Source organism: Eptatretus burgeri, chromosome 8 (assembly GCF_056783735.1).
Source record: "Eptatretus burgeri isolate ZD-2024b chromosome 8, Ebu_testis_v1, whole genome shotgun sequence".
Lineage (NCBI taxonomy): Eukaryota > Metazoa > Chordata > Myxini > Myxiniformes > Myxinidae > Eptatretus > Eptatretus burgeri.
In genome coordinates, this window is record NC_140968.1 from 99,482,187 (window position 1) to 99,505,226 (window position 23,040).

General features: G+C 43.7%; 1 protein-coding gene across 4 annotated transcripts in view; it reads left to right on the forward strand.

The window, feature by feature from the left end:
* The window catches only part of LOC147022378 (NACHT, LRR and PYD domains-containing protein 12-like), a 41,069-nt gene that overhangs the window by 3,362 nt on the left and 14,667 nt on the right, over positions 1 to 23,040 (forward strand). For 2 of the 4 annotated variants that reach the window (XM_085893237.1, XM_085893236.1), the window contains exons 2-4: positions 6,774 to 6,922; positions 13,060 to 13,296; positions 19,873 to 20,036. In XM_085893237.1, the coding sequence (XP_085749363.1) occupies positions 6,850 to 6,922; positions 13,060 to 13,296; positions 19,873 to 20,036 (474 nt within the window). In that variant the 5' untranslated portion in view covers positions 6,774 to 6,849. Of the gene's footprint in view, positions 1 to 6,773; positions 6,923 to 13,059; positions 13,297 to 19,872; positions 20,037 to 21,417 lie in introns of those variants that run through there. The other 2 variants (XM_085893238.1, XM_085893239.1) reach the window with 2 other exon arrangements.

Below are 23,040 nucleotides of genomic sequence, written 5' to 3' on the forward strand. Positions count from 1 at the left end.
TAAGGTGAGCTCAAACCAAGGGAAACATCAGTGAAGGATACCTGGTAAGATGAGCTCAAAGCAACGGAAACATTCATGAAGGATACCTGTGTAAGGTGAGTTCAAACCAAGGGAAACATTCATGATGGATACCTGGGTAAGGTGAGCTCAAACCAAGGGAAACATCAGAGAAGGATACCTGGGAAAGGTGAGCTCGATGCAAGAGAAGCATTGGTGAAGGATACTTGGGTAAGGTGAGCTTATCGTAAGAGAAGCATTCGTGAAGGATACCTGGGTAAGGTGAGCTCGAAGCAAGGGAAACATTCATGATGGATACCTGGGTAAGGTGAGCTCGAAGCAAGGGAAGCATTGGTGAAGGATACCTGGGTAAGGTGAGCTTAAAGTAAGGGAAGCATTCGTGAAGGATACCTGGGTAAGCTGAGCTCGAAGCAAGGGAAACATGAGTGAAAGATACCTGGGTAAGAAGAGCTCAAACCAAGGGAAACATGAGTGAAAGATACCTGTGTAAGGTGAGCTCAAACCAAGGGAAACATCAGTGAAGGATACTTGGGTAAGGTGAGCTCAAACCAAGGGAAACATGAGTGAAAGATACCTGGGTAAGATGAGCTCAAATCAAGGGAAACAGGAGTGAAAGATACCTGGGTAAGGTGAGCTAAAACCAAGGGAAACAGGAGTGAAAGATACCTGGGTAAGGTGAGCTAAAACCAAGGGAAACATGAGTAAAAGATACCTGTGTAAGGTGAGCTCAAACCAAGGGAAGCATGCGTAAAAGATACCTGTGTAAGGTGAGCTCAAACCAAGGGAAACACGAGTGAAGGATACCTGTGTAAGGTGAGCTCAGAGCAAGGGAAACATTCATGAAGGATACCTGTGTAAGGTGAGTTCAAAGCAAGGGAAACATCAGTGAAGGATACCTGGGTAAGGTGAGCTCAAACCAAGGGAAACATCAGTGAAGGATACCTGGTAAGATGAGCTCAAAGCAACGGAAACATTCATGAAGGATACCTGTGTAAGGTGAGTTCAAACCAAGGGAAAATCGTGTAAATCCTCGTGATCTTTTAAATTTTTGGCGATTTAAGCAACATCAGTAACAAAAGCGTCACGACAGGGGTAACTGGTCTGTGACGTTCGAGCATCCCTCGTGACTGTTTTTTTGATCCTCCGATGTCGGCTCTTCATCCCGTTGTGAAGCAAGGGTTTGGAAATCCTTGCATTGTTCACCCACTACCAAGGAACGGAATCAAGTTGGGATTCGACCAACTTGTGTCCATTTGTATGGTACGGATAGATATGTTACCATGACAACAGCTTGACGAGTGAAGCCCCCCCCTCCCTCCCATTCGAGATGAGTCAAATGACCTTCGTCATATTCTCTGTTTCTCGACAACCACTGGTCCGGGATTGAAGAAGCCAAGTTTCTAATTGAAACTTGCCAGGTATATTGCTGGGGCCCTGTGGATGTGCCTTTTCAAGGTTTTATATTAATCGGACAAGTGGTTACCAAGTTATGGCCATTTATTTACCAAACCAATGACAGGACACGGTGCTATGACATCACAATTGACGTCACAATTCTTTTTTTTTTCTTTTTTTTTTGCACGTACGGCCACGCACGTACCGGCACGCACGTACGGGCACACACTAGTAACAATAATAATGATAATAATACTTCTCACTCAAAGGAATATAAAAATATATAAAAGTACACGGAAGGAGTACACTAACAAGAACAACAACAACAACAACTTCATGTTTTAAAAAAATCTATTTTTCATGTCTCACTTCATTTTACATCGTCATTGAGATTCTTAGATAGACATGCAATATGTTTGGGAAGTACAACTTGCTGTCTTTCATTAAACCCATGAGCGAAGAAACAACGAGACACTCCAACTACTTACTAAAATGGATACCGTCCAGGTGTCCAACATGATAGTAAACCGATATTGACGAAATTAATTGAGTAAAAGCTGCTACGAAATGGAATTGTAATATTTAACTAAGCCTACACGAACAACACAGCATCTAGGATTGAAGTTGCGACTTGTGTAATTTAAAGTAGAATGGTACTCGGTAGAGCAGACACCTCTGTCAGGCTGAACGGTTTACGTTTTGTATCCCACTGATGGGCTGGATCCGAACCAAAATATAATCCGCTTGTTCTTGTCACCTATTCAACTCATCCACCTTATTTTATCATAACTCGTCCACAACTTTTTGACATATAGTGATATTTTTAGTTTTTGGCCCTATCCATCAATTTTAAAAACTGGGGCTGTGTTGACTTTTTGACCTTAAAATTAATTAGTGGTTGAATTCAGCGACCTGACATGAAAATGCTCTTCAAATTTCAAGTCAATCGGATTAAATTTGAGGATTCTAGAAAATTTGGTCCAAATTGGCCTTTTGGCCTATTTTCCCCCCTGCATGGTCTTGACATTTTGACCTATGTTTGCCTCAAAATTAATAGGTTGTTGTATTCAGTGTCCTGATATGCAAATCCTGTTCAAATTTCAAGTTTATTGGATTAAAATTGAGTATCTTAGAATTTTGGCCTTTGTTGACCTTTTGGTGTATGTTGACCTTTTCACCGATGGTGACCACAAAAAGAATAAGTGGTTGAATTCAGTGACCTGATATGTAAATCCTTTTCAAATTTCAACTGAATCGGATGAAAATTGAGGATTTAGAAAATTTGGCCCAAATTGGACTTTTGGCTTATTTTGACCTTTTGACCTGTTTGCCTCAAAATTAATAGCTGGTTGGATTCAGTGTCTTGATACGCAAATCCTGTTCAAATTTCAAGTTTATTGGATTAAAATTGAGTATCTTAGAATTTTGGCCTATGTTGACCTTTTGGTCTATGTTGACCTTTTCACCGATGATGACCACAAAAAGAATAAGTGGTTGAATTCAGTCACCTGATATGTAAATCCTTTTCAAATATCAACTGAATCGGATGAAAATTGAGGATTTTGAAAATTTGGCCCAAATTGGACTTTTGGCCTATTTTGACCTTTTGACCTGTTTGCCTCAAAATTAATAGCTGGTTGGATTCAGTGTCTTGATATGCAAATCCTGTTCAAATTTCAAGTTTATTGGATTAAAATTGAGTATCTTAGAATTTTGGCCTATGTTGACCTTTTGGTCTATGTTGACCTTTTCACCGATGATGACCACAAAAAGAATAAGTGGTTGAATTCAGTCACCTGATATGTAAATCCTTTTCAAATATCAACTGAATCGGATGAAAATTGAGGATTTTGAAAATTTGGCCCAAATTGGACTTTTGGCCTATTTTGACCTTTTGGCCTGTTTGCCTCAAAATTAATAGGTGGTTGGATTCAGTGTCCTGATACGCAAATCCTGTTCAAATTTCAAGTTTATTGGATTAAAATTGAGTATCTTAGAATTTTGGCCTTTGTTGACCTTTTGGTGTATGTTGACCTTTTCACCGATGGTGACCACAAAAAGAATAAGTGGTTGAATTCAGTGACCTGATATGTAAATCCTTTTCAAATTTCAACTGAATCGGATGAAAATTGAGGATTTAGAAAATTTGGCCCAAATTGGACTTTTGGCCTATTTTGACCTTTTGACCTGTTTGCCTCAAAATTAATAGCTGGTTGGATTCAGTGTCTTGATACGCAAATCCTGTTCAAATTTCAAGTTTATTGGATTAAAATTGAGTATCTTAGAATTTTGGCCTATGTTGACCTTTTGGTCTATGTTGACCTTTTCACCGATGATGACCACAAAAAGAATAAGTGGTTGAATTCAGTCACCTGATATGTAAATCCTTTTCAAATATCAACTGAATCGGATGAAAATTGAGGATTTTGAAAATTTGGCCCAAATTGGACTTTTGGCCTATTTTGACCTTTTGGCCTGTTTGCCTCAAAATTAATAGGTGGTTGGATTCAGTGTCCTGATACGCAAATCCTGTTCAAATTTCAAGTTTATTGGATTAAAATTGAGTATCTTAGAATTTTGGCCTTTGTTGACCTTTTGGTGTATGTTGACCTTTTCACCGATGGTGACCACAAAAAGAATAAGTGGTTGAATTCAGTGACCTGATATGTAAATCCTTTTCAAATTTCAACTGAATCGGATGAAAATTGAGGATTTTGAAAATTTGGCCCAAATTGGACTTTTGGCCTATTTTGACCTTTTGACCTGTTTGCCTCAAAATTAATAGCTGGTTGGATTCAGTGTCTTGATATGCAAATCCTGTTCAAATTTCAAGTTTATTGGATTAAAATTGAGTATCTTAGAATTTTGGCCTATGTTGACCTTTTGGTCTATGTTGACCTTTTCACCGATGATGACCACAAAAAGAATAAGTGGTTGAATTCAGTCACCTGATATGTAAATCCTTTTCAAATATCAACTGAATCGGATGAAAATTGAGGATTTTGAAAATTTGGCCCAAATTGGACTTTTGGCCTATTTTGACCTTTTGGCCTGTTTGCCTCAAAATTAATAGGTGGTTGGATTCAGTGTCCTGATACGCAAATCCTGTTCAAATTTCAAGTTTATTGGATTAAAATTGAGTATCTTAGAATTTTGGCCTTTGTTGACCTTTTGGTGTATGTTGACCTTTTCACCGATGGTGACCACAAAAAGAATAAGTGGTTGAATTCAGTGACCTGATATGTAAATCCTTTTCAAATTTCAACTGAATCGGATGAAAATTGAGGATTTAGAAAATTTGGCCCAAATTGGACTTTTGGCCTATTTTGACCTTTTGACCTGTTTGCCTCAAAATTAATAGCTGGTTGGATTCAGTGTCTTGATACGCAAATCCTGTTCAAATTTCAAGTTTATTGGATTAAAATTGAGTATCTTAGAATTTTGGCCTATGTTGACCTTTTGGTCTATGTTGACCTTTTCACCGATGATGACCACAAAAAGAATAAGTGGTTGAATTCAGTCACCTGATATGTAAATCCTTTTCAAATATCAACTGAATCGGATGAAAATTGAGGATTTTGAAAATTTGGCCCAAATTGGACTTTTGGCCTATTTTGACCTTTTGGCCTGTTTGCCTCAAAATTAATAGCTGGTTGGATTCAGTGTCTTGATACGCAAATCCTGTTCAAATTTCTAGTTTATTGGATTAAAATTGAGTATCTTAGAATTTTGGCCTTTGTTGACCTTTTGGTGTATGTTGACCTTTTCACCGATGGTGACCACAAAAAGAATAAGTGGTTGAATTCAGTGACCTGATATGTAAATCCTTTTCAAATTTCAACTGAATCGGATGAAAATTGAGGATTTAGAAAATTTGGCCCAAATTGGACTTTTGGCCTATTTTGACCTTTTGACCTGTTTGCCTCAAAATTAATAGCTGGTTGGATTCAGTGTCTTGATACGCAAATCCTGTTCAAATTTCAAGTTTATTGGATTAAAATTGAGTATCTTAGAATTTTGGCCTATGTTGACCTTTTGGTCTATGTTGACCTTTTCACCGATGATGACCACAAAAAGAATAAGTGGTTGAATTCAGTCACCTGATATGTAAATCCTTTTCAAATTTCAACTGAATCGGATGAAAATTGAGGATTTAGAAAATTTGGCCCAAATTGGACTTTTGGCCTATTTTGACCTTTTGACCTGTTTGCCTCAAAATTAATAGGTGGTTGGATTCAGTGTCTTGATACGCAAATCCTGTTCAAATTTCAAGTTTATTGGATTAAAATTGAGTATCTTAGAATTTTGGCCTTTGTTGACCTTTTGGTCTATGTTGACCTTTTCACCGATGATGACCACAAAAAGAATAAGTGGTTGAATTCAGTCACCTGATATGTAAATCCTTTTCAAATTTCAACTGAATCGGATGAAAATTGAGGATTTAGAAAATTTGGCCCAAATTGGACTTTTGGCCTATTTTGACCTTTTGACCTGTTTGCCTCAAAATTAATAGGTGGTTGGATTCAGTGTCCTGATACGCAAATCCTGTTCAAATTTCAAGTTAATTGGATTAAAATTGAGCATCTTAGAATTTTGGCCTATGTCGCCTCTTGATGCCGAGGATCCAAGTTCAAATGCAATGCACTGTTGATTTGTCTGTTGTCTGCTAATGTCTTTGTAATTAATGTGAATGTGCAATGATGTCTCCCAATATCCTTTTTACTCCCCCCACCGAAGGTGGACGGAGGTGTTGTTCTCACCCCTGTTTTTGTCTGTCTGTGAGCAGGACATCTCAACCATTTATGGACAGATTTGGACAAAACTTGGTGGCCAAGTTCAGTGTTTGCCAGGGACAAACTAATTCGATTTTACTGAAGATCTGAATCCAGATGGGAGAATTTAAATTTTGTTTTACCTCTGCTACCTGAGGTGGATGGAGGTTATCTTTTCACCGCTGTTTTTGTCTGTCTGTGAGCATGATATCTCAAGATGTTATAGACGATTTCAGACTAAATTTGGTGAGCAGGTTAGGGTTTTGTGACAAGGATGAAATTATTCGATTTTGGTGAAGATCCGGATACTCGAATTTTTTTTAATTTTTAAAATAATTTTTACCTTTGAGAGATGGGGGCCAAAAACTATGTATGGTACGATGTATCGAAACGTTTTGGACGGATTCGGACAAAACTTGGTGGATGAGTTCGGTAGGTGATGAGAACAAGTCGATTCGATTTTGGTTCAGGTGTGGATCCAGATCCGTCGTTCTAATCCTCTCTACCTCTGACACTATAAAGTAAGCAGAATCATGAAACTTTATTTAAATTCGATAAACGTTCGTCTAACCATTTTTCCTCTCTTAGTGTGTGCTGCAGTGAAGCGGACTGAGAAAACAAGCTTGATAAAAGTTTACACACATTGTTCTTCTTGAAGATCCACATGGAGCTGAAGGACGACGCCTCCTACTGCCACCTGCTGCAGACCGAAATAGTCCAGCTGCTCGACATTCTAGGTTTGCTTCATCATCATGACCAGGCCGGAGCCGGCATCGATACCTGTGACATAACATCTAACATCTCAGTCCTTCATAACAGGACAAGTTGACTTTGTTTTGCCACTCTTAACTAATAATCATCAAAAATTCCTCAAGCCCAAAGGAGAGGAAAAAAAAAACATTTGGTTTTAAGGGATGAAATCTGATTATTTTTTCCCCACCTGCATGGTCTTCAACCACAACCAGGTTCCACATTGGAAGTTTATGCATTTCCCCCCCCCCCCCCAGAGATGGAGGGGCATGACCTGCAACATCTTACGTGTCGTGGTAAATGGACACCCTGGCAGTAATCCTCGAAGGAAAAGCAAACACGGAACTTGAATAAGGAAGCTATCTTGGCTGAATTGAGGTATAAAAGTGTATTAGTTAATTTTTTTGAAAAGTGAGGCCGAAAGGTGGGATGGAGTGTGGCAGTTGTTTAAGGTTTCCTCAAAGGGAATTAGGTTGGCCAGTGATGTCGCATTCACAATGAAAGACGATTGAGAAAAGTGCCATTTAAAACCGACGAGTCTGTGTCAATACCGTGGAATCCATGATTATCAGTGCGGAATGGCTATACGCACTTTGTCCGTTTTGATCCTGGCTCATGGAAGAGCGAGTTGACAGAAGGTATGCACCAGTTGGACATCGCAACGAAGCGAATTAACAAACAGAAATAGAGGATGGAAGGAAACACAGTAAGTTGCAAGTGAGGGGGTTGGGTTAGGAATTGTTAATGGGGATGGAAAAGAGCACGGGTAGGGATGGGGGAGGACACGAGATGTTGATGCACCTCTTGCTTGAAGACCTGCTGGGAAGAGTGCGATTGAACCGTCACCGGAAGGCAGTTCTACATGCGAGAGGAAAGAGAACAAAAGAGTGGGTGTGTGAGAAAGCCTGAGTTTTGGGACTTCAACGAGGAAGGAGTTACTGGAAGAACTCGTGTCCTGGAGGAGCTGAGGTGGGTCAGAGGGCTGAGAGAACAGAGGAAGCTCGACCAGAGGAGATACAGTCAATAACATAGGCCACAGACCTGTGTGTTCGATGTGACAGCAGCATTCCTCGTGCTTCAGACTCATCGTGGGAAATGCCGGGAGATTCTCCAAAAGCTCCCGAAGAACGAGGTCACATGTGAACTGCAAAGGCTAAATCCCTGCCGTGATGTTCGAGGTCCTCGTTGTTGAAGGCATCACAATCATTAACATACCGAAGAAATGAAGATACATCATTGGCCTCCGATCAGATTGTCTTTCAAAGTCCCAACTCCAGTTCCAAAAACAAAGCACTGGATTGCAGTGAACATAGAATGATCAGTCGAACTTCTGAAGTTCTAATACAGTACAGCTCATCAAATGTAGCACAATACCAATAAAACAGAGACAAACCAGTCTGAAAGCAAGCTGGGGGTTCAAAAGGGAAGATTAACAAGGGATAGGAGTCTCCAACTTGGGGCATTTTGTGAAAGATAGATACAAGAGAAGTAAAATCTGTTATTGTTACCTCCATCACCGGAGGTGGATGGAGGTTACGTTTTCACCTCTGTTTCTCTGTCTGTGAGCGGGGTATCTCAAACAGGTTATGGACATATTTGGACAAAACTTGGTGGACAGATTGGGTGTGTGACAAGGATTTTGGTGAACATCCGGATCCGGATACGAGAATTTTTAAAATGTTTATTCACCATTGAGAGATGGGGCCAAAAATGATATGGAGCACAATATTTCAAGAACTTGTCGAGTCGTTATGGCAAAACTTGGGAGATGAGTTGGGTGGATGACAAGAACAAGCCGATTTGATTTTGGTTTAAAGTTCAGATGCAAATCCAACCTATCAGTGGGATACAAAACATAAACTGTTCAACCTGGCAGAGATATCTGCTCCACTGAGTGCCCTTCTGTGTATTGTGATCTGGATTGACCTTTCCAACCCAGATTTTTCCCAATGGGAAATCCATCCATCTGGACTCGGTGATGATTAACTTGCCCGCAAATGTCTCCTATTCTTCCTTTGCTCCAATTGGTTCATCTAATCATACGCTTGTGAAAGTCAACATCTCCCTGGCTGTTCTCAGAGAGCGATCTCAACGCCGGTGAGTCTGGCAGTTCACTCAAGCAGATTGGCAGGGACTACAAGCAGCCATCTCTTTTTAGGACCAGTCTCCCATATCTCTTGCCTGTGATGCTAACTCAGTCTGGGAATTCTTCCACAGAAACCTGCTCTCGTACACAGATTCATCCCATCTCATCTTCAATTGTCCCACCCTTCTTCCCACCCATGGCATACTGAATCCAGTGGTGGGGCAGTCGCTCTGAAACGACATGCCTTCTCTTCCTGGAAGGCACACCCAACTGAAGGAAAACCTCAGTGCTTTCCAAAAAGTCCGCAACAAGTGTGTCCATTCTCAGGAGAGCCAGAAAACAACTTCTGTCCAACCTCAAAAATGAATTTTCAAACTTGTTTCCCTCCTCTAAAAGCTGGTGGCACCTTGTTAAGTTTGTCTCTGGCGTATGCTCCCCTTCCATCCCTTCCCTCTCTTCAAATGGCACCACAGCCGACTCCACTTATGAGAGAGAGCGGAATACCTCAATTCTGTGTTTTCTTCCAAATATTATGTCCCCAACCCTTCACTCTCAGTACCATCTTTCCCTGTCATACCCAACTGCTCCTGGACTGTGTGTCTTTTGCTCCTGAAAAGATGGAGAAGGTTCTTTCAACTGTCGACTCTGATTCTGCTCCTGGACCGGAAGGCATTAGCTCACCTGTCCTAAAAACCTGCTCTGCTGCTCTTGCACATCCTCTCTCTGCCCTTTCCACCCTATCGTTTGTGCTCGGTCATCTTCCATCTGCTTGAAAATCCACCAACGTCACTACACTACGTAAAAAAGGTGCAAAAACCGATCCCCTCAACTACAGACCTGCCAGCTTACTTCCAATCATCAGCAACCTCATGGATTCCATCATCACAGTTGATATGAAATCCTTCGTTTTTTTCCAACAACCTCATCTCAGATCACCAATTTGGTGTCAGACCAGGTCACTCCACCTTGGACATGCTGCTTCTACTCACCCATCGATGGTGGAGGCCCTCAATGTCAGACATGAGATCAGGGCCGTCTCTCTGGACATATCCTATGCTTTTGATACAGTCTGGCATCCTGCCTGGCTCTCCAAACTATTTGCCAATGGCATCCAAGGCCAACTCCACACACGACTTACTGATTTCCTCTACTCTCGTAGCCAACGTGTGGCTCTCACGGAATCCTTTCATCTCCTCTCCATGTCAAAGCTGGAGTGCCCCAAGACAGTATTCTGGACCCAGTCCTATTCCTGATCTTCACCAATGTGATCTCTCACTCGCTGGAAAATTATCTTTATCTATTTGCTGGTGACTGCATCCTCTGCTGTAACATCCCTCATCCTTCAGACAGCCTGGTGACAGCCTCTTCCCTCTCTTCAGAGTATAAAAAAAATCACAAGCTCGTCAAACACTTCAAATACGTCTTTCAATCCTGACAAATCTCACACTCTCACCATCTCATTCTCCAGAAGGACCATCTGGCAAACCACCCTATCTACGTTCTTTACAATCCTCTTGACGAAGTTCAGTCATTCAAACTCCTGGGACTTACTATCAGCCATGATCTTTCATGGGCAAACCACGTTTTAAAATTGGCCTCGAAGAACGGCCACTGAAGGGGCATCTTTCATTGTACAAAGTCCTTCCTTGGCACACCTGAACTCCTATCCACCTGCAAGGCCTTTATCTGCAGCTTGATGAAGTAGTGCTCTCCCCAATGAGCTGGCTTCTCTGCCTCACATCTTGCTCAGCTTGATGCCATGGAAACCAAGGCCTAAATATTCTTGGAATCTCCTGTGATGAAGCTGAGTCTATGGGCCTATTACTTCGCCATCGCAGATAGTTCAGTGGTCTCTCTCCGTCTTCTACCACCTCCATCCTGGTCTTGCACTCCCTGCTCTTTCCATGCCCCCCCCCCAAGTTTCTACAGGGCACACATCAACCCCCTTCTGGTGAAATGTCCTAAATTCAGGATCACTGCTCATCTCCACTCATTCGTTCCTCTTTCTCTCCACCTGTGGAACCAACTTCCACATTCTCAGAAATATCATTCTCCCCCAACCTCCAGATCTTCCAGACAGCTGTTCACAACCATCTCAGATCTTCCCCAATCCAAAACCTGACCCAATTCCTCCTCTTTCCAAACTCCCAGATTTCCCTTCTTGGAGTTACCTTCTGTCTCCATATTGTCCACCCCATACACCATCTCCTGCTCTCCATTCTTCCCCACACCCATTGTTTGTTCAAGTCTCCCTCCATCTTAGCATTCAAACTCTCCTGTTGGTATCCCCCCCCCCTGCTGTTCCTTTTGTGTGCGTCTCCAATGTTCCTTTTTCGCTCTGTTTTTATCTGTTACTTACTGATCCGTTTATTGTACTAGTTCTTCTACGAGCCTCAACTATGACTATATAAAAAGTATATATTTGTACATCAACTAATTTATTGATCTATCTATCTCTCTGTTTGTATGTATGTATGTATGTATGTATGTATGTATGTATGTATGTATGTATGTATATATATATATATATATATATATATATATATATATATATATATATATATATATATACACACACAAGCATGGTTATCTGGAGGAGAAATGATTACAGGAAGTTTTTTTTTCTTTTTACACCTGGACCATACTCTTTACAGAGCGTCGGTGGTGCCGAAGCAGTTTCTTGCCAAGGGTTACACTAGGTGGTTTGCCATTGCATTCCAAGTGTTGTTTATCCATGTTCTATCCTTTCAAATGCTGAGCGTCAAGCAAGGAAGCAGCACGTACCATGTTTCAAATGAAGTCTTTGGTATGACTCGGACTTGGATTGAACAGGCAGATATAGGGAGTGATATAATATGACAGAGACATTGTTTAATGACTGGAGAAAAGGGTAGGATTTGGCAAAGACATTGATGGTGTTCCACAACAGAGAAAGATGTGGTTGGATGGCAACTATTTGGATCAAGATTTGTCTGCCCATACTTTGTCCCCTATATTATGGGCTTGTACATGTAATGCTTCAGTCACATTTGGCTCGGCGGCCGTAGGGTCTAAAAAAAATCTATGGCCACGAGCAATTATAGGGCGGCCGCAGTATTTCCACGGCCACACAATGTAGCAGTCACATGTTTTTATTTTTCGGGTAGCCGCACAGGGTATTTATAAATTGTGGAGACCGAAAACGTGGGGGTGCCGTACGGTCTTTGATTTGATGTCGCACGGTGACCTTAGGGCATCCCTGCGGCGGCCATAGAATTTTCAAGGCAGACGCAAGGTTGCCTCAAGGTGCCTGCAAGGTCTCCGTACGGTGAACACAGGGACGCCTTAGGACTACCCTACGGTGACCGTGGAAATAGTGCGGCCGCCGTAATTTTTTGGGGGGTTGGCAAAATTCATTTTTCATTGATAAGAGCCTACGGCAGCCGCACAAATAACGTAAGCCCACCGTACGCCCTACGTACGGTCGACGTGGAACACATCTACATCACAGCTTGGCTTGTCGAATTGCTACGGCCAACCTAGAAATGAAAAAAAGTTATAACTCCGCACTATAATTCCACGGAGACCCCTACGGCCTGTAAAAGATAGCCATACGCCCTAGGGCCACCTCAGAAACTCTGCGGCCGCCGCACGTTTCTGTCAATTCAGGGGGGGGGTACGGCCGCCGTATCCTAGCCGTAGGGCAAATGTGACTGTGGAGTTAATATCCTGCTGTGACAGTGAGTTTTGACATGTCCACCATGTGAACCATGTTTGTCTCCATAAGTTCTATCATCTGATGCCCCCATCTGATATAGAGGGGTGTGTGAAGATTGGCTCGATATCAGCCATCCTGTTTGTGAGCATCCTCTTTCAAATTTGGCAGATGCTCGGGAAACAGATCCAGTGGTAGATAAAGATTTTTTGCACATAAACTTCTGAGAATGTAGTCATGTGTTCAGTTCAAAAATGCTAATATCTTATGGGTAGAGATTTCCACAAAGAGGACACCATTGTAGAGTAGAGATGTTTTGTTCTGACAATGTCCATCTTCCACAGCTCCTTTCTCAGCGAGGCTGAGATTGGGATGTTTTTCACGTGGACTTGTGACACCCGCCGAGTTCCTCAGCTTGGAATCAGATACGGATCCTATCAATGCCACTCGTTCTTTGCTCCACATACTATGGCTACGTGGTGAGGAGACGTGTCAGCATTTCTTGTGCTCCCTCTTGCCAACTCTCTCTCTCAATATCCCACGTCTCCAGCGCTTCCTTACCTTGACACCATCAGACAAGGGTGAGTTCTCCAGATTGTTTTCAACAACTATTTTGTGTGCAGATTGCAATGTGCCAGAAAAGTAAACTGGATCTACTTCGCTGATTTGAACAATAAGCACGAGCAGACCCGATCTCAGGCGACGTTACACCCGCTTCACAGCCGCATTCCTCAGGCCAATAGACCCCGAGCCTCGGCACGTGTCGGGTTTTTATTACGATATGACCGCTCATTTCTGGTCACGTGCTACTGCTCGAGGTCAAATGTAGGAATGCTTTTTCATCTTATTTTGCAAACCTCAAGCAAAATAAATGTCAAATCACATTATCGATGGGCTGATCTGCTTTTTTTTGTTTTTACTTCCATGTGATCTGGTGTTGTTTGTGTGTGGGTGAGCAAGTGTGTGCGCTTGTTGTTGTGTTTTGTTGTTTTTGTGTTTCTGGGGCACGAATACGGCTGGTTTCATGTGTGGGTTGGACGTGATGAAGTGTGGGTTGTGAGATTGTTGGGGTTCTCGTTGGGTGTTGTACACACGCGAACGTGGTGTTTGGTATCGAGTGTAGTTTGTTGCTCACCTTATCCAGCCATTTGCACCATGCAGTTTTCGCCATTTGCATTACAGGTGAGTATTGTGTGGGTATGTCCACCTTCTCCCCAGTTAGGTTTTTTTTTTTTTTTTTTTTTTTTTTTTTTTTGTATACCTTGGTCGAGGCTCGTATGAGAGCTAACACACAACTCACAGCAAGGAGGCATGAGACAAGAGGGGTGGGAGTGGAAGGGACAAAACATTGGGGAACAGACACAGGTGAACTGTGGAAGGGAGAGGGATGGGGATGGGACGGGGAACATGGCGAGGAGAAGATGGACATTACAGGGACTTTCAGGAAGGAAAGCAGGAGAATTGAAGGAAGTGGGCATGGGTGGATTATCGGGGGTAGAAAAGATCGAGGATTTGGATGGGGGAAGATAAGAGGTGGTGGTGAACAGCTGTTTTGAAAGCCTGGAGGGAAGAATGGGAAAGAATAGAGTGAGGAAGTTTATTCCAAAGGCGGGAAAAAGAGGAATGAAAGAGTGAAGATGAGCAGTGATTCGTGATTTTGGTAGTTTTACCAGAAGGGGTTGTTGGCGGACCTTGAGCGCCCTGTGGAAATGTGGTTGGGACAAATCGCAGAGAGAGCAGGGGGGCAAGGCTGGAGAGGAGTCGGTAGAAGACAGAAAGACCACCGACCAACCTGCGGTGATTGAGTGAGAGGCCCAAAGACTCAGCTTCATTGCGGGAGATGCCAATGATCTTAAAAGCCCTGGTTTCGACAGCATGAAGTCGAGAAAGGTGGGAGGCAGGAGCACCAGCCCAGAGGGGAGAGCAGTACTCCATCAGGCTACGGACAAAAGCTTTGTAAGTAGTCAGGAGCTCAAGAGGGCCGAGGAAGGACTTTGCACGACGGAGGATTCCCAGTCGGCGACTGGCTTTTGAGGCAAGGTTGGAAATGTGACTTTCCCAGGAAAGGTCATGGCAGATAGTGAGACCCAGAAGCTTGAAAGAAAAGACTTCTTCCAGAGGATTGTTGAGAAAGTGGATGGGGGTTTTGTAAACGGTCCTTTCGAAGAGACATAGTGAGAGTGTGAGATTTGTGTGGATTGAAAGACATGTTCCACGTGTTGGACCAGTTTGTGATTTTATCCAGATCTGCAGTGAGCGAAGAAGCTGCTGCTTGCCGGTCTGAGGGATGACAGATGGTACGGCAGAGGGTGGAGTCATCGGCAAAGAGAAATAGAGGATTTTCCAGAGAGTCCGAGAGAGCATTGATGAAAACCAGAAAAAGAACAGGGCCCAGAACGCTACCTTGAGGAACTCCAGCCTGCACAGGAAGAGGGGATGAAAGAACTCCATTTAGGGCCACACGTTGACTGCGACAGGAGAGGAAGTCTGCGAGCCATGAGTGGAGATGGCCTTGAATACCATGGGAAGAGAGTTTGGTGAGTAGGGCAGGGTGCCAGACTGTGTCAAAAGCACGTGATATGTCCAGGGATACGGCTCGGATTTCCTGTCTGGCATTGAGGACCTCCATCCATTGATGGGAGAGCAGTAGCAGCATATCCAGGGTAGAGTGACCTGGTCTGAAACCAAATTGATGATTGGAAATCAAGCCATTGGAGAAGAGGAAGGATTTCATGTCTGAAGCAATGATGGATTCCATAACCTTGCTGATGATTGGGAGAAGGCTGATTGGTCTGTAGTTACAGGGATCTGTTTTTGCACCTTTTATGCAGGGCAGTGATGTTAGCAGATTTCCAAGCAGATGGCAGATGACCTTGGGAAAATGAGAGGGTGAATAGAACAGAGAGAGGGTGAGCAAGAGCAGAAGAGCAGGCTTTGAGGACACGTGGGCTGATGCCGTCTGGACCGGTTGCAGAATCTGACTCGAGGTTTGAAAGCAAGCTCTCCACCTTGTCAGGAGAAAAGGATACAGAGTCCAGGGACAGTTGGGTGCGACTGGGTAAAGTGGGTAGAGATAGTGATGGGTTTGGGACACAAGATTTAGCTGCAAACACCGAGTTTAGACATTCAGCTTTATCACGTGTGGAATCAGCAGTGCGACCATTTGAGGTAAGGGAGGGGATGGAGGGGGAACATACACCAGAAACAGATTTGATTAAACGCCACCAGGATTTTGAGGGAGGGAGAGAGGTCTGAGAGTTCAGACTTGAGATGAGAAAGATGTTGTTTTCTGGCTCTCCTGAGGGTAGATACACACTTGTTCCGAGCTTTGTGGAAAGAACTGAGATTGCCCTCAGTTGGGTTTGCTTTCCATGAGGCAAAGGCAAGTTGTTTCAGGACAACTGCCTCGCCACAAGCTTCAGTAAACCAAGGGCGGGAGGAAGGGTAAGACAACTGAACACGAGAGGGGATAAATCTGTGCATGAGGGAGAGCAAGTTTCTTTGAAAGAATTCCCAGGATGAGTTGATGTTTGAGAAAGTAGTGATAGGAGACCAGTCTGTAAGTTTGATGGCTGCTCGGAGACCCTGCCAGTCGGCTTGAGTGAAATGCCAGACTCGACGGCGGTGAGGTGGTTCTCTGATGACAGCCAGAGAGATGTCCACTTTAACAAGGACGTGGTCAGAAGAACCAATTGGAGCGAAGGAAGAGCAGCAGATATTGTCAGGGAAATTTGTCAAAATCAGATCCAGAAGAGATGGAGTACCATTGGTTGAGATCCGGGTCGGGAAGTTGACCGATTGAGTCAGTCCCAATGAGTCACAGAAAGCTTTTGCTGACGTCCCATGGCAGGTGAGAGAGGTACCCACACCTAGCCAACTGGCGTGATGACAATTGAAGTCGCCACATAAGAGGAAGAGAGAGTTTGGATGAGAAGATAGAAGATGGTCCATGTTTTCGGAGAGTGAGGTGTAGATGGAGTCATCACTGTTCGGTGGACGGGACAGTACACATATAAACATGAGGTGGGAGTGGAGGGGAAGCCGAAGCCAGAGGTATTCCTGGGGGTGTGGGGGAGTGAGAGCAGTGCAGGGAGAGTGAGGAATAGAGTCTTTGATGAAGAGAGCAACACCTCCACCAGGACGAGGCTCAGGTCTGTCATACCGTAAGAGGGAGTAACCAGGGAGAGATACTTGGGAGTCAGACACGTCTTGGGAGAGGAAAGTTTCTGTTAGGCAGATAATGTCTGGTTTGTCAGTGGCAACCTGCATGGAAAGATCTGAAAGGTTTGAGCGAAGGCCCCTGATATTTGAGGTGCACACATTTAATGAAGAGGTAGGGGAGGAGGCTTTGGGTGCAGGAGGTGGAGGGGGCGGGGAGGGTAGGATGAGGGACGAGGGGGAGGTAAGGAGGGTTGCTGAAGGGAGTGTGGGATATTGCAGAATAGCGAGGGGAGGGGGCCGAATGAGGGAGGAGAAAAGGCTCTGTGGTGCTGGAGAGAGAGGGGGGACAAGAGACAAGGAAGATGGCAGTTGAGGATTTGAGGAGGTGGAGTGAAGAGATGGAGGTGAGAGGGCAGTGGAGGGAGGCAGGTTGGTGGATGAGAGGGGGCAACTTAGAGAAGGGAAGAGTGAGGGGGATGAAAGGTGGGAGAAAGGTGAGGGGGAATTTTTGAAAGAGGTGAGAGGGAGGCTTGGAGGGAGAAGAGTGGGATGGTTGCTTTGATAGTGAGAGTGAGGGGTGAGGGGTGAGTTGGCACTGAAGTTGGAAAAAGAATGGTTGATGGAAAGCGAGCATCCATGGCAAACTGTGGTTTTTAAAAAGTTTTGGGTCAGAGATGCGATTTAACACAATTCTTGATGGATGCAATGAAGGCGAATTCAGAGCATGGAGAGAAGAAGCGCTGTAATAGTTGGATTTTTTAGGCAAGGAATGAAGGAGAGGTCGAAATGAGAGCAGTCTGTTAAAATAGCAGAAGAGAAGTGCATTGTGAAACAGTAAAGAGTACCACATGTGTGAGAGAGAGGAAGATGAAGCATCATAAGATCGTTTTTGTTGTTAATATTAATGTATGAGAGAGTTCAACAGATTAGGTCATGGAAGTGTAAAAAAAAGAAATCGAGGAAGACGAGGAGGAAGTTAAGAGGAAGAAGAAGTAGCAGAATCGGGAGAAGGTGAGCGTGTTGTTGTTATTGTTGGGTTTTTTTTTTTTTTTTTTTTTTTTTTGAGATAAGAAAGAGATTAGTTGGGAGAATGGGGGATGTTTGGAAAGTGGGGAGGATGAAAATTGAAGGTAATGGGGAGGATAGAAATTGAAGGTAATGGGGAGAAAAAAACAAACAAACAAACAAAAAAAAACGATCGAACACCGAGTGGAACCGGTAGGCCTCAAACCTAGGACTAAGCCTCAAACACCAAGTAAGAACGTCGACAAAAATACTCACAAAATAGCACGATTTTTGAAACAAAACCGAACTAGGAACACACATTAACATGTAGGTGAGAAAATTAAACAGTTAAAACGGGACAAATAACAACCGGAACTTAACTTTGAGAATGTCAGCAGGGAGCCCCGAAGGAGACCTCTTGCCGCTCAAAACCGGAACCGGAAGTTACCCTCCCGGATCTTCACGTGCCAAAATTCCTTCCAAAATGCTTCCAAAATTAACCTGTGTCGTTTGTTAGATGTAGTGTCTCGGACACGGGTCCCATCAAAGTCAAATTTATGGTCAGATTGCAGGCAACGACGAGCTATGGCTGACTGGGTCACCTTTCCAAGCCTAATTGCTCGATTATGTTCATCTCGCATTTGTTTTAAATTTCTTCCAGTTTCACCAAAGTAGAATCGGTCACAGTCTTTGCACGATGAAAGGTAAACTACTCCAGATTTATCACCAGTTAGTATTGGGTCCTTTAGTTTTGAAATGACATTATGGATGGTGCGTAGAGGCTTGTAGGCTACACTAATCTGTGTGTGACTTTTGGGTCATTTGGGTATTTTGGGTCCTTGGGGTCTTTTGGGTATTCAGGGTCTCTTGGGTTCTCAGGAACTTTTTTGGTCATCTCAGTCTTTTGGGTCCTTGGGGTCCTCAGGGTCTTTTGGGGTCTTAAGGGTCTGGGGTCTTCAAAGGTCCAAGGGGGCCTCAGTTTAAAGGGTATTCAAGAGTCAAAGGGGTCTCAGCAATCGAAAGGGTCAGAAGGTACATTCCAATCATGTGGGATTAATGAATATGTCTGATGTTGGCTTAATGGTTAGGGTGGTGGGCTGAGGATCCCACTCAGCTGTTGAATTAATACCGGGTGGGGTTGACTCTGCCTATCATCCTTCTGGGGTCGGCAAAATGAGTGCCAGCTTGCTGGTATCCTGTGTCAGAGTGGCGACCCATCCAGGATTGTGCCCAATAGCCAAGGAGACTGTTTAGGCAGCACCAACGCTCTGTACAGAGTATGGTTCCAATGGATGGATAGATGGTGGGCTTGGGAACATAGGATCCTGAGTTCAAATCCACCTTGGCTATTGAATTAATACCAGGTGGGGTTAACTCGACTTGTCAGCAAAATGAGTGCCAGCTTGTTGGTATCCTGTGTCGGAGTGGCGACCCGTCCAGGATTGTGTCCAAGAGTCAAGGAGACTGCTTTATCAGCACCAACGCTCTGCACAGAGTATGGTCCCGGTGGATGGATGGTAATTAATAAATAGATGCACTCACACACCTCATCCATTTTCAGTTGAAGTTTCCGACGTACACACATGTACTTACAGGGTGCTTCTTCATGTGGGGGGTGGGGGAGGGGATTTCCTTGTTTATGCCTATGACCTGACAATGGGTATCCGCAGCATGTATGCTAACATTGGTGGAGATTGGTCCAGGGGTGTGGAATTGTATACTCATTTATAATTCTTATGATAAGTTGTGACAGTTGCAGTTTTTCTTTCAATGGCGATTGGAGGCTCAATACGTACTTTCTAAATGTATCACATAAAGGATGACAATTGGATAATGTTCAGGTATTCACAAGAAGTATTTAAATGCAAGTCACAATGTAATGGAGTACAAACCAGAGTGGGTTCGAGTTCAAGTCGCACAGGGTTTGAGCGCATGGGTAACCTGGAGGGTGTATGGATATGCCGCCACACACATGTCCCGATTTGTTGCAGGCCATGACGAAGATCTTCTGGATGTGCTGGACCTCTACACCAGCAAACAACTTCATTTTGCTACCTGGCTGCTGGCGAACAAGTTGGCAGAGAACCTGAGGGATAAACACATCACCAAAAGGCTGCAAGCAGACTTGGGTATTGTCCACAATGCTGAGGATGAGGTAAGGAGTGAGAAGGGGGCAGAAATTGTGTTTCCATAGTTTGTAGGTGGAGGTAAGAAGGTCGTGGTTGAGGGAGTGGTGGGGGGGAGGAGGAAGAAATAAAGAAAAGACTTGACGTCACGAGCAACGATTTGAATTGGCTGCACAGGTTGTCTCAGCCTGTCATCGATCTGAGGTTGGCAAAGTGAGTACCACCTTGCTAGGATGATTGAGCAGATCTGAGTATTCTGTGTTTGAGTGGTGACCCATCCAGGATTGTGCCCAATAGCCTAAGAGACTGCTTCAGCAGCATTGATGCTCTGCACAGGGTATAGTCCCAATGGATGGTGGGACGTCCCGACTCCAGGCTGTCCCCCCCCACCCTCACCCCCATTGGGTGGCCCCAATAGAAAAAGTCTTCTGGTCTTCTTGTGGCACAGATTGGCCAGAGAGATCATTATGGTCCAAACGAGCCATTTCAATGTGCCTTGAGACTTCCAATTTTCCCGTCTTACAGAAGGTCTACTCCGTCTACTTTGTCGATAAATTACATGCACTGCCTCCTCAACATCATGTGACACAAACGACTAACTCTGACAGGTCCGTTATGTGGAAACCTAACCTACTCGAAACAAACGGACCATGTTACACTTCCCAGTCTTGCTATGGACCCCCCCCTCCTCCCCTCCGACCCTCCTTCCACATAACAATATTAATCGTACTTCCACCCTCCGTTCATTGCCATTCATTCCTCATGACTATTACTGGCTTGACATCGCAGGGCTTCAAAACTTCTCTCTGATCCGCTGATCGGATATCAGATCACTTTGTTTTCCAATGCTGAGCATGCAGGTGTTCTTGCGTTGTAGCTTCACTGGGTTGGCCTCACACTCTCAGGTTAGCCTGGTTCTCACTGCATACCTTCCTGCACTCATCATGGAATCAAGGTTAATCTCATGGTCTGATGCCAATAGATGAGAGAGGTAGGTGTGCTGATGTGTGAGGGTGCAAATTGTGGTGGTATCCAATTACGGTGCTGTTGATGGTCCAGAGTATTTCACTGATGCTACATTTTGGACCACCAGATCTATTTTTTTCAGACAAATGTAGCAGAAATATAGTTCCATAACCACATGATGTATGAATGTTTGTCTTCAAAAGAACTGTGCGATGAACACTCTAACACAATCAAGGACAGGTGTTTGTGACCACTGGGTCCTGTCGGTACGTACATGCTCAAGCAAGATGCATCCATATATTATTTATTTTACCGATTGTCAATGATTTTGGCTGGCAGCCAGGTCGATCAGTGGTGGTACTTCCGAGTCATCCTGGTGGTGGAAATTGAAGTCACCGGGTCAAAGTATATTTTGTATCGTGCTTTTTTCATTGCCTCTTCCAGATGTTCTATTGTATGAAGGAATACCGATTCATCTGCTGATTAAAAGCAATGTGGTTATGAGCAGGAGATTGTTTCCCTGGTTTCACCTGTAATCAGGTAAGATGTTTTAAACAGACTTCCAAAGGTGTTCTTGCTCGGGTGAAAATCACTTTTTTTGTATACAATTTGAGGTAAGCTTCAGGTAATCACTAAAAACCTGAGTTTTTGATATTTACAACCAGCAGGGGATACCCGGCGCTGCCTGGCTGGGGTGACCTTTTCCCAGCGGTGGTTTCGGGACATGTTGGACATTGAAAAGCTATGGAGTTATTGGCTTCATGGTGGTTACCTTTTGCCTGCGAGTTGGCAGCAGTACTACTTGATCCCATATCCCAGCACACACCTCAAAACGGATGTCAAGGCCAACCTGCGGTAGCTGAAAACCTTGCCGAGATTCTAAATTACCAACACCCAAAATGTGGGGTCTCGAGGTGCTACTGTTCGGCCGTGAAAGAATAACGTACAAACAAGCAGTCATAGACTGGTACTTACGAAAGCGTCAACTTGACCTCTGACCTTGTCTTATAAAAGCTGTCTTTTGAGAAGGTAACGACGCAAACCAGAAGTTTCTACGATGATTCTGTACCAAACCTCTCATAACACATCCGATTTTTACCAGAATTTCGACAACCGAGTATTAAGCATACTTAGCCATTACCAAAAAGTGAAAACAGGATTGAAATTGACTTTAAAACGAGTGTGTAATGCCGTGTGTTACAATCCCCCTCATTAGCATAATCTTCAGTTTAGCCTCAGATAGAACACCAGACATAAATCTCATAACACATCCGATTTTTACCAGAATTTCGACAACCGAGTGTTAAGCATACTTAACAGTTACTAAAAGTGAAAACAGAATTGCGATTCGAATTAAAACGAACCCGTAACGTCGACCGAAGCAAAAATCTCCATTTCTCCACACAATTATTTAATATTATTTTATCAAAGTCATAAACCCGTAATATTCGGCCATCCACCAACAATCTTTACATAATCCGACGGCTTATCGAGTCAGGCATGTGACGATAACCTTTATTGGGATAAAAAAATGACTTTTAAACACCATCTTTATCGAAAACACCGTCAGCGCGCACACGCAAAACCTTTACGTGACTCAACGACGCGTCTGCTCGAGCGCGCTGCACCACGTGACGAGCCGTGACGCGGTGAGTGAAATATTTTTATACAATCTTAAAACGTCTCCAAAACATCCGATTTTTACCAGAACTTCGACAACCAAGTGTTAAGCGTCCGAAGCGATCGCAAAACCCGAAGACAGAATTAAAATCGAAGTTAAAACGAACTCGTAACGTCGACCGAAGCAAAAATACTCCATTTCTCCACATGAATTTACGGAATTATGTTTGACCTCACTGTGACCTTGACCTTTGACTGATTTTGACCAAAGTCTAATCAGCGCTAGCCATCACCCTCCTGAATCAAGTGGTGTAATTTGACATTGGTAGCTTCTTCCGTTCTTGAGTTATCGTGCCTACAAACAAACAAACACACAAACAGAGGACGGAAGTCATCAATATACTTACGAAATCCTTAGATTTCGGAAGTAACAAACACACAAACACT